General features: G+C 39.6%; 1 protein-coding gene across 1 annotated transcript in view; it reads right to left on the reverse strand.

Annotated features, from left to right (window-relative positions):
• Positions 1 to 1,147: 1,147 nt before the first annotated feature.
• The window catches only part of LOC146816631 (cytochrome P450 2K1-like), a 434,887-nt gene continuing 423,105 nt past the window's right edge, over positions 1,148 to 12,929 (reverse strand). The window contains exon 9 of the mRNA XM_085610510.1: positions 1,148 to 3,443. Within this exon, the coding sequence (XP_085466636.1) occupies positions 3,262 to 3,443 (182 nt within the window). The 3' untranslated portion in view covers positions 1,148 to 3,261. The remainder of the gene's footprint in view (positions 3,444 to 12,929) is intronic.

Genomic DNA, 12,929 nt, shown 5'->3' on the forward strand with positions numbered 1-12,929 from the left:
TCTCGAATGTCTTCAACAAATTTCTCCAAATTTTCATTACTTTTGGCTCGCTCACTTGCATCAGAAAATATTGAATTTGTAGTAGCCCATAAACATTCTTGGGCCTCATTTATGAAAAGTGTTGCATCACCACGGTAAATCAGCAATGCAACACTTTTCACAGCGCCCTCCTAGCGGCACCATGGATGCGCTGCATTTACTGTACGGCACTCCATGTCACAAGGATTGACAGATGAATCAGGAATCCTGACGTATTTGTCGGCGCAAAACTCACGCATTGCTGGAGATGTGTTGTAAGCACGATGCTAATCCAGCGATGCATGGGGAGGCCAATACCTATTGCACTGCGTCACCCTAACCCCTGTTATGAGGCAGGCATATGGTTTTGACTCAGTGGTGTCCTAGAAGTGGCATAGTGAAATCTCATAGATTTCACTGTCCCACTTCTATGAGGCTTTCTTGCGGGGGAACGCCCACCCTGCATACATTATATCTGAGGCAGGTATTATGTGGCACAGGGGTTTACAAAGTGATGCATTTGCCTAGATGGATCACTTTGTAAATATGCCGCAATGTGGCACATAGACATAACAGCAGTGCAAAAGTGTCACAAGGTGCTCATAAATAAGCCCCTCTTGAGTTTTCTTGCTATTAGTTCTCATGAGTATTTGATTGCTGAGAACCTTATTGTAATTCATAGATTTAAACTTACATATGTAGTGAGTGACCTGAGAATAGCAACATAATCCTCATTAATCTGTCCACTGATTTGCTTTCTTGAATAAAATTGGAAATCTTCAATCACTTTATTTATTTTGTGACTGTATCTGATCTCTAGCTGTTTAAAAACTTGTTCAGAAGTGTTCAAATAGTAATTAAAAGCATTGGGTATTGCAGGTAACAATTTAAATTGCATTAGGCTTTCACCACCTAAATGGAAAATTTCAGGTGATAAGAGCACTCCTCACACTCGAGAACTTCAGTGTATGCAAAAACATCTTAAACCATTCATTCCATTGATTGCTCCCCTTGCACTTGTAAAAAAAATGGCGGGATAAATATGCTCCACATATTGAAAGTAGCAGCATGTACGCTATAATCGCACTACCAAAACAAAAAAACAACAAAAGTAGTCACCGTCATCATATGAATACTAAATATCTGTTTTTAATTTCAGCAGCATTTTGTTGAGAAAATAATAGGTAAGCTTATACTTCTTCTGAAAGACAAAAGTTATTTGAATAGTGTTACATCTCACGAAAACTTGAACCAAAGCATATAACATCAATTCATGCATATAAAACCATGGGGATTCAACCTATCGTCCTAATGAATAAGTTTCTCAACAAAATGGAAAAAGGTGATGCAATGCATCTCTGATACACGAGCCCTGACCAAGCAATCCCCACAACAAAATGCAGATGGGTGAAGAAAAAGGAATCTTTAAACCCTTTAATATAGCGCTCTGCTCTGTAATCATGTGTATGTGAAGACTTTTGAAATGGCGCACGTGCCCCTGAAACACAACTAGAACATACAGTGAATCGCACCCACAAAATTGCTATTAATGTGGAACAAACACATAAACTCTGTGATGTACACACTTGTGCGTACAGCGATGAGGCACATCAAATATACTCTTGCTTTATTTATAGATAAGTCACTCCCTTTGGCTTAGATCGAGCCTCCTCTCTTTACAATTAAATAGAGAGCCATTGTCTATTCACTGTCATGGTTGCCATTGCAGAAAATTAATTCTCGGCTGTGCGAATTTGAGGTGAGTAAAATGTATAAAAGTACATACAAAGAAGCAGCAAGCCACAAGAAGAACAAACATTTGCAACGCAATCGGTCTCGTCTTTGGGACCTTATATGTATTTAGCTATGCAGCACATTAGCCTGGGTACTGAAACATCTACTGTTCTTTAACATGGAGGGAAAGTAAGCACCAAACTGCGTGACACACCAGGTATGGGAACACATGGAGAGAAATATTGCCTTCCAGCGGGAAATGGTATAGTCCAAAGCTCTGTTTTTAATATAAAATCAGGGCCTTCCTTGGTCATATCACTGAAAATACAAGATTTGAAAAAAATAATATTGTCTACTGTTGCTCCTGGAAGACAATTTCACTGGACTGGAATCTAGAGAATGCTAAAGTGATTCTGGTATTTTACTGACCTCTGCTGGCCATTTTCTATCAAGAAAGTTAAATAGAGGGAGTTGCCAGAAAGAAAAAGAAAGTCCCTCAGCAGAAAACAATTCTGATATTTTACTGACCTCTACTGGTCGTTTTCTATCAAAACAGTTAATTAGAGGCAGTTGAACAAGCAGAAAGCAATTCTGGTATTTTACTAACCTCTACTGGTCATTTTCTATCAAGACAGGTAAATAGATGCTGTTGAACGGAAAAAAAAGTCCCTAAGAGGAAGCAGACAAGTCCAAGGGTTGATCTCCAGAGCCCACAAAGTACATTCACATATAAGTATATACTAAAGTATATACAAGAGGTCTCGAATGCTCGACCTAAAAACTACAACTGTCACCATGCTGTTTTTGCCTCTTGCTTGCGTTTAATCTTCTACCTCGGAATCTCGTGCACAGAACACTAGCAGTGAAGAACAGACAACATATTTTTGGTCAAGTCCACATGCAAGAATATACATTAGCATTGCTTCCTAGTTTGGTCTTCTTGAAATCTTTCACAAAGTTGGTGTATTTTTTAAATGAATGATAAATTACAAAAATATAAAATATCACACTCAACTTTAACATATGAAGTTCGTCTATGGAGCTGTTTGGGTTTTGTAAACCTTTGTGCAATATTTTATATGATCCGGCCACGGGATATCTGTATCTCACAAACGTACAAAGTAATTTGTGTGTCAAAGACACTACAGCCTCTTATGTACACCCTAAACATAGTTTCACTGTAAGAATACAAACTTTACAATAAAAAGTGCATTCTAATTATAAAAGTTGTACTACTATTTATCTTCTGTCTTAAAAATGCTTCTAGAATTCTTATGATATGCATATTGTAAACAATAACAGATTTGTGTGAAACATACAAAACTGAAAAATATTATTATAATATATTTTTGGATAGCTGAAAGAATTTTTGTTGTGAACTTAGTTACAAAAATAAGCATGAATTGTTTGACATCATGCTCCTGCAAACCAATTACGTTCTAGCCTACAAACTAATGTCCAGAACCATAATTTTTACATTGCTCCTCTCTGCTGATAGGTGGGCGATGCTCATGAGCGTGCCACGGCGCAGATCTTGTGGGGCATTGGCACTAGGGTGAAGCCTTCTGCTGGAGTAACATCCACATCCGTTACCCCAGAAGGAAGGCGGAAGGTGAACTTCTGCAGCAGGCTTGTGAAGAAGATGAAGAGCTCCATCCTAGCAAGAGTCTCACCGGCACAGATCCGCCGACCTGAAACAATCACATTAAGTAAATCTATCAAAAGCACATAAAAACTGAAAAGTAACTACAGAGCAACAAACTAGATCGTTGGGCACTACATATCCAGCGTAGCGTGCTACTCACCGAAAAAGCACTTCATCACCCCATCAGGGGTAGCAAGCGCTATATAAATGCAAACCTTTTTCCCCTCTTCTATCCCTCCACTATCCTTCTGCACCACTCAAATTACTTTCATATTTCATTATACTAATTCCCCACTAATCCTTTATGGGTTCTGAAGTAGCATGCTACTTGCCGAAAAAGCGCTTCAACACCCGTCAAGGGTAGAGTTGTGTAGTTCTTATAAACCTATATAGGATCTGCGCGTTTAGAAAACATAGACTGTGAGATTAGTGACCAGACTGATTCCAGACACCCCCACCGGGTATGTTCGCCTGTATACCAGCTAGCTCACAGTGCCACTGTAAACTCCTCTTACCAAGGAGAGAACAGTTCTTGGCAACTATTGAAAATGACAACTCTGTCCCATCAGGGATCGTGGAAACAGTACAGTACTTTTCCCTCAGTCACTCATGCTCATTTGTTCTCAGAGAGAGATACACAGAATAAATGGTGGGGATATTTTTCAATAAGTATTTATTAAACCATCATCATTCCAGTGTTAAATAGGTGTGCTGAAACAACCATAAGCCAGAAACAGATATAAATTATTATAAGCACCAATAGAGTAAATGGATGGCAGATTCCTACCATAGCGCTAAAACAATGAATACAGGCAGGTATAAAAATACATGACAATAATGCGTACTCCTACTATGCAACCCTAACTGGATGTACCAAAGTGTACCTAGCATCTATGGAGGTGTAGATTCAAGAATTCCCCTAGGCTGAAGCTAACCCCATTACCTTAAGAGAGAGACTGTGTGACCCCCTCTTTGTCTCAAAATGGACACCCGAGAGGGAAGTCAGAACACTGCGAGCTGGAGTATCTGTATGCAGGAACCTCAGCGTCTCGGGTCAGTGTGTCAGCAAGGAAGTCTTTCTCCTCTGCCTGCCTTGGCAAAGATGTGTTGAATATATACCCAAAAGGTACCCTCAGGAGATTCTACCTTGCCTTGTCATGGCGGTCGTGGATGAATGAAGGGATGACCCTTTTACATAGGTACTATGCAGAAGATGGTAATCCTCCTGTGATTCTGAGAATCTTCATGCATAATTAATAAGGCTAGTTTTCGGGGAAAATCACACAACCTTTTATGCAGAGTTTAATTAGGTAAAAGATCAATACCCAAACCCGTTATGTAGTGTAATGGTACGGTAAATGTAGGTGAAAGGTTAGAAGAATACTCAAGCCTATATTGGGGTACCCCATGAAACATAACAGTAGCAAGCGCTATATAAATGCAAACTTTTTTAGCTCTTCTATCCCTCCACTATCCTTCTCGATCCAAATAACTGACTAATTTATACACCACTCAAAACACTTTCATATTTCACTACACTAATTCACCACTAATCCCGTTATGAGTTCTGGAGTAACATGCTACTCACCAAAAAAGCACTTCGACACCTCGTCAGGTGTAGTAAGCAGTATATAAATGCAATTACAATACAATTACAAAAGAATACATTGTTGTCTTACAGCAGGTGTCATGAACATTAACACTCTCAAGGCTAACTAAGGCAATTTATGGATGATACTACAGAAAATATGCTAGGGATGGCCTGTTTCACATTTATTTATTTTTCCTACCCTATGTCTAGACGTTTCCTGAACAAAAAAAGACAAGAGGTACATTGGATCTTAATAGGGTTTTTGTTTTAATTGGTTGAGCTAAACTGCTGCAGTGATAGACAGACTCTGATTTGGTCACTTGGTCTCAGAATTGGGTGAAACAGGAGGGAGGAATAAAGGGAAGATGCAAACAATATTTCTGGATGATGTGTTGCACAGCCTTTACTTATATAGCCATAAACAACCCCTATTGGAAAAGTTAAAGCTACTTTTTCCTGCAATTTTCAATCAAAAGTTACTATTTTCATCCAAAAAGTCATATTTGGGTGGGGCCTTATCAATATTGTTCCAGAAACAAGGCTTTTGTGCAAGCAGCTGATGGCACACTGCACTTGTTCTGAGGTTTCCGCATGCTCTGAGGATGAGGATCAACAGCTATAAATCCTACCAAGGAAAGATTTTTGTTTGTGGGATGAACTTATTTATTATTTTATTTAGGGAGCACAGAGTTTCCATCACAAATACAGTATACAGAGGACAATAGTAATTAGACCATAAACCAAAATGAGTGTTTATATGTACCAGAGGTATGGAAATTATTAGTGGGAATAGATATTGGTCTAATTACATTTCTAATAACAAAGCACCCATGCAACAATATACATATTTGCAAAGTTTGAAAGCCAAGTGAGAAATTAATCAGTGTCTTCCATTACTAGGAGGTGATTCTTTAGAGCTGTTTTAAGATCCTTGAGGGGCTACAAGGGGGTCCTATACAGCAGAAAGAACAGAATCTAGATGCAGCAAAGGGTGTTTTTGGTGAGACTAGGAGGTTTTGGTTAGCATATTTTAGGTGAAAAGCATTAGAGAGCCGACAGAGGTGCCTTGGATGGCTTTGAATACTAGCATCAGAAGCTGAAAAGGCACTGGTTTTTGTTGATCACCAGCCAGATTAGTGGTGATATGTTGAGGTAGCGCTGTGTTTTGAGACATTGTATAATTGTCCAGTGGCGAGGTTTAATGCGTTCACTAGTGAGCATTGGGAAAGGAAGTCTATTGCAATAATCTAATTTGATAAGGAAAATTGAATTCAGTGCTTTGGTTGTGTGGAAAGGGATGAATTGGTGGATTTTGTGTGTATTTAGTTCTTGATACATCCCTGAAGTGACAGTTCCTGCAATGTAAGGTTTCAGCTTAGAGATAATCAATAGAACATCCGGTTTCCAGCAGAGGAGGTGAAAGCCAAGGTAATGGGAGGCATGTTGTAGTTAGACATGGGTTAAGGACCTCCATCTAGGATGAGTTTATTATGATGAGACTAGGAGCCATCCAGGAATGAATGGCAGTAAGACAATGATATATTCGTTCCTTGTGGAAGAATGAGACAGTTGTAAATGAGAAACAATTTGTGTGGGTAATTAATGTATAGATGACTTGGATGAGGGTAGTTTGAAGTTCCAAGCAACAGAAAAGGAGTGGTTAGAGAGGTAAGAGGCACAATAATTGAGGCATAGACTGTGATTCAAATTGGAGCAATCAACAATGTCAAAAATAGCAGCGACAATATGGGGCATAAGAGTGTTTAGCGTTGTCTATGGTGTGCCAAGGTGGTAAAGTCTGCTAAGGGTGAGAGTGCAGTTTCTGTGCAGTTGAGAGAATGGTTTCAAATTGCAAATTATTGAACAGATTGTAAGGGGACAGTTAAATGGTGACGTGATTAAAAAAATGTGTTCTACAATTCTTTTGACAAAATGGAGTTGGGATACTGGGCAGTAGAATGGGAGCAATACATACAACCCAAAAGCTTACCAGTGATGGCAAGTGCATAGAGGCGTACCAATGAGAGCCCTCTAGGCACTCCCTCATTGATCACCCATACAGGAAACAATAATATCCACAAACCCATATCTCCTCAACAAATCAATCTTAAATCACCCAGATCCTCTAACCTTCTCACTTCCACCCTTACTACACCACCTCCCATCACTTCCAATCCTCCTCATACACACTCATCTCAACTCTGTCCAGCTAATAATAAGGACCCCTCCTCTCAACGTGGCATCCCTCATAACATCAACCTACTCCCCGACCTTCCAACAAAACACACAGCTACCTGTAAACATGATTAATGGGTAATGAGATTCAATGAGATTGATCATTGCCTAAAAAATCCTAAGGTGGATCATCAGAGACTTACGACCATCACATTTGATATGCGGCTCTCTCAGAGTTCAAATAACAACATGATAAACAGAACTGATTCCCTCACAGACATCCCCACACTCCATGTCCCACACACAGCTAATCTGGGATCTGGATCTACACCTTACCCTAATGATTTTTCTCCCCCAAAGAGAGCTAATCAAGATTTGTCGAGCAAAGAGATCCATGAACTCCTCCTCTCTTATCAGTCTGAAAAGAATACTAACAGTTCCGATAAAAATCAAATACAAACCATCTAAGCGAATCCTTTCAGGGAATCGAGCCTCAACCACAATGACACAAACAAGAATAACCTCAAGCATGTCTCTTTGTCACAGATGGCCTCTCTTCATAATAATAACCAGCTGAAGTGCATGCTCCTCAACTGCAGATCAGCAAATTAACACGGTGCAGATATCTACGACCTCATTCTCTCACACAAATTCGACATAGTTATCCTCACGGAAATATGGTTAAACAACTCATCTCATCCCATCATAGATCTACTAGTCCCACCTAGTCACAAGGGGCCATATGTAGGTAGAACGTGTTTTGCGATTCTCTAATTGCAATTTTTAGGGAATCGCAATTAGAGAATTGCAAAACTGAATGTAGGTAGGATTAGCAAATAATTTTGCGAATCCTACATATTCCTTAATAGCGAATTGCAAATTGCAATTCGCAATTAAGGAATACCTCCCCATTCATTCCTATGGGCCTAGAGGCCCATAGGAATGAATGGGAAGACATTCTCAATTTGCGATTCTCAATTAGAGAATCGCAAATTGAGAATGCAATTTCAAGTGTGCCAGGGTGTCAAAAGGACACCCTGTTGCACCCCTGAAATGAGCATGGATGCACATGTGGCACACATACATGCCCTAAGGACATGTGTGTGCACCACATGGCACTTTGAAAAATGCAAAAATATGCATTTGTGAAAGAAATCGCAAATTACCACCAACCTGTAGTTGGTGGTAATTTGCGATTCCTTAAGGCCAAATTGCACTTTTTTGGTGCTTCTTACATTGCAATTAAGGAATCGCAAAATTTGCGATTCCTTAAATGCAATTGCAAAATAAGTAATCGCAAATTTAGAGATTCCTTATTTTGCACGCAGATTTGCCTTCCTACATACCACTTGGCAAAATTGCGTTCGCAAACGCCGAAATTCGGCGAATTTCGGCGTTTGCGATCGCAATTTTGCTTTCTACATATGGCCCAAGATCATTCAACTAGATAGACTCGAGAAAATAGGGGGTGGAATAGCATGCATCTACCACAATACTCTTTCAGTACGTTCACGACATGCAAATATCTTAGCATCAACATTTCATGCAACAACAAACCCATTTCTAATAATCATGCCTTCTATCACCCTCTGATAACTCTTTATTCATTGAACAAGTCATGGAAATCATCACAATGAATGACAATCTTCAAGGTCCCCAGATCTTCCTGGGCAACTTTAATCTACACTGGAATGACTTCAACCACCACTCAATGAATAACCTAAAATCTTTTCTATTAAACCATGAGTTATCCCAAATTTCTGACAAGCCAACACACAACAAGGGGGAGACCCTGGACCTTATTATCTCAAAAACTGACACTATTTGCCTAGAATCTATTAGCCCCTGTGACTGGACAGATCATTATTGCATCACCTGCCTCATCAATTTAAAGGTGATCCCTAAGCATGAACAACCAAAGAAAATAAAACAATGGAAAAATGATCTTCGTAATATATACCACAATGAACTAACTACCTTATGCAATAATAACTTTATCCCAGAGACCAACATATAGAATGTCCATGCGCTCACTGACTACTACAACACTTCCATATTTAAAGTAATGGACTCCATTGCGCCTCCTCAACAGAAAAATATATTCAATAAAAATTCAAAGCCCTGGTTCAACGACAACCTGAACACAGAAAGACGCAATCTTCGAACAGCAGAAAGAGCTTGGAAATCTTATTCATCCCTGGAATTGCTAAAATGCCTAAGAACAACAAGGAATACATACAATAGAAGAATAAGACAAGAGAAAACAATTTTTTTTAATACAGCTTGACCAAGCCAGAAATAGGCCCAAAAAAATGATTGGAAATAGTCAAGCAGCAAGCATGTAACACATCCAACTTGTTAGTCTCCGGATCCAGCTTCCATCCAAATTACAAAGAAATGGCCACCTTCTTCAAGGAAAAAACCTCAAAGATAGAGAACGAACTTAAACTAAAAAAGGAACTACTACCAGCTACCCCATTCAATTTCTCGTACACCTCCCAGATCACGGAAGGGGATGAACACCCTTGCCCCATCCAAAAACAATGCCTCTTGTAACACCTTCTCCCCAATCAGAGAACATGACATGTACATCATTCTTTCTTCCTTAAACCCATCTAACCACTTCACGGACCCTCTACCTCCTTGCATGCTCAAGGATATCAAATCCTGTGTTCTCCCTCTATGGACCAAGATTGTAAATGGCTCACTACGTCAAGGCACAATCCCTGACTGCCTAAAAGTAGGACAAATAACTCCCATTTAAAAAAAACCTATGGCAGACTGCTCTGATCTTAACAACTACCGATCCATCTCCACCATCTTTACTCTGGCAAAGTGTTCAGAGTCAACTCTGCAACCACATAGACAAATATCAACTCCTCGACCAACACCAATCAGGCTTCCATCAAGATCACAGCACCGAATCTGCACTTACTCATATAGTGGATGACATACTAAAAATGCTGGATCAAAATGAATCATGCCTTCTGATACTGCTTGATTTATCCGCCGCTTTTGATATTGTCAAACATGATAATCTATTGAACTTACTGGAACAAAGGATGGGCTTGTCAATGGTTGTTTTACAATGGTTCACTTCCTTCCTCTAAAACAGATCCCTAAGAGTCAAAATGAATCAATCTCTGTCTAAGTTCCATGCGATCACGCTTGGCATTCCTCAGGGTTCTGCTCTTTCACCCATTTTGTGTAACCTATTCCTTGAAGCACTGGCTTACCTCCTAAAATCTTCTATTATCCAATATAATATGTACGCTGATGACACTCAGCTGTATCTCAAAATCGCCTCCCCAGAGGACATTATATCCCTCAATTCCATCTTACAAAACACACACCTCTGGCTCAGGGTTAACCATCTCAAACTCAATACTGCCAAAACCGAATTTCTTCTCATGCCTCCACCAATCTACAGCCCCAAGATTGATCTTTGGTTGAAACATATTACAGCCCTCTAATGCTCTCTCCACATCATAGACTCTGCTAGATCATTAGGTATCAAATTAGACAAACACCTAAATATGCAGGATCACATCAGCGCAGCCACCAAAGGAGCAAATTACCAACTGAGCATTCTGCAGAAACTTAAACCCTATCTACCACATGAAGACTTAAAACAAGTGGTCCAACCTCTAGTATTACCCAGACTGGATTATGGTAGTGCCACACTATGTGGCTTACCTCGATACAAATTGGCCCCTCTAAGAGCATCCCTCAACGCGTCATCCAGACTTGTCCTTGGAACAAAAAGAAACACACACATCTCATCGGATCTAAAACCATTAAACTGGCTACTGTACGAGTCAAGAATGCAGCTGAAAATTGCTAATAAGGTGTTACATCTCAATACCCCCAGTTACCTGTCTCAAAAGCTAGAAAAATCAGGGGGCAGCAGATCCTCACGAAGTGCGCTCACCTTGCTTCTGAAACCTCAACAAACTCACAAAAAGAAAACGGGTGCCACAGCATTCTCAGCTATTGCACCCAAGATATGCAACCCTCTACCACCGAATGTGTGTAATCTCCTCTACCTCCTCCTTCAAAAAAGAAGCCAAATCTTTTCTACTGATGACGTTTTTACCTTAAGACAATATAATGGCCAAATTGAAAATGTATAGCTAGCAAACTCCTATGGGGAATGTCCCTCATATTGCTGTCTTTATTCAAGACCAATCTGTGTTATCCTATTATACTTTATGATTTGTTTGGTTCTCACGCATGTATTTCCTGTTTTTTGTAGTTGTTTTTTTTTCAGACCAAATGTTACACTATTCCCCTTCATGTAAAGTCCTCTGATATCCACTAGGGTCACGGTTGCACTATAAAAAACTTTATAAATAAATAAAATAAAAATAAAATAAGACAGTGCGCTTATGACACTGTCAAGGCAGAATGTTGTAGGATGTTCGCTTCGCCTAGACTGCACTGGCATTTCCAATGTTGCGGTCACCTGGAGGGCACTCCACAAATGAGGAGCAGCATTGGGCAGGATGGGGGTGAGAAGATTCTGCATCAGGTCAATGATGTCAAACTTGGGCTTCTTCATCCTGTGCCAAGTCAAAACAATGAGTTAGAGGAAAGGGAAGCAACAAGCTTTATTAATTGCCATTTCCAAAATAGAAGTGCTTCCAGATATTTCTGACTCATCTTCCCAATCTTAGATTATGTTGAATCTTTTCCTGTGATGTCAGATCATGCTTGAATTAAATTTATTGGAGGCAGTAATGAGTGTTGGGTGTGTCACACTGCACTTATTCCTTTACTTTTCATCCTGCACATCTCACACTCACTACTACATTTGTCTCTGAATTTTCCTCCTGATTTCCTCTTTGATCTACTGGATGTCCTTCTTCTTCTTCTTCTCTGACATCAGGCAGAGCTTGATGTTTAGCTTATCTACATCTGAATTAAAAGCTATCTTTATTGAAGCATAACAAGATTGTCAGGGCTATTTTTTACTTTTTGTGGCTTTTTCCTCCTAAATGAATCCTCTTATGGATCCACTCGATACCTTTCAAGTATATTACTTATTTATGGTCAGAAATGTGGCTTCCTGAAGGAGTCTCCATTTCTTTGAGCAATCAAGAAGAGAGCTTAACAGACCTTCTCAGACCACATCCTTGACAGGAAGGAGAGATGTGCACTATGTTATCTTCACAAGAGACAGGACCACAGCAGATTTGGATGTGAGGGGGAGTTACCAAATTTGAAGGAGTGATTCAATAAATAGGTTCAGCTGAGTAGAGCCTTGAAAATCTTAGGGCTCTTAGACTCACAAGGGACGTTTAATAGATGGATCAAGAGTTTCTAGTATGTGGATGAGCTCTGTAGCTGATATGGTAAATTACAAGTGAGATCACAGGTATCAGAAGTATTGGAGTGTAGATTTGAAAGATTTCTTTGTTAGTAGAGATTTGTGAGGAGTTTGTGGTGGAGGTACTAACTTATAAATAGTGCTTGCCAGTCATTTTAATACGGTGATAAATAGTTTTCTTCTTACACCACTTGCAAAACGAGTACATGTATTATGGCTATAAGAAAGCACGTTAGATGTGATTGATGGTTTTGGATATGAGGTAACTTAGAAAAACATGTGGGTAGGACAGTGAGAATCAGAGAATGTTTGATTAGGTCAAATGATTCAGGCATTTGTGGATTTGTTTCAGAAAAGATTGTAGGAAAAAGCAGATTAATTGTATGTGTATGGTAGCATGGTAGGCTCCAATAGGAGCCTTACGTGTCTGCCAATTA

The sequence above is a fragment of the Triturus cristatus genome, chromosome 6 (assembly GCF_964204655.1).
Source record: "Triturus cristatus chromosome 6, aTriCri1.1, whole genome shotgun sequence".
Classification (NCBI taxonomy): Eukaryota; Metazoa; Chordata; class Amphibia; order Caudata; family Salamandridae; genus Triturus; species Triturus cristatus.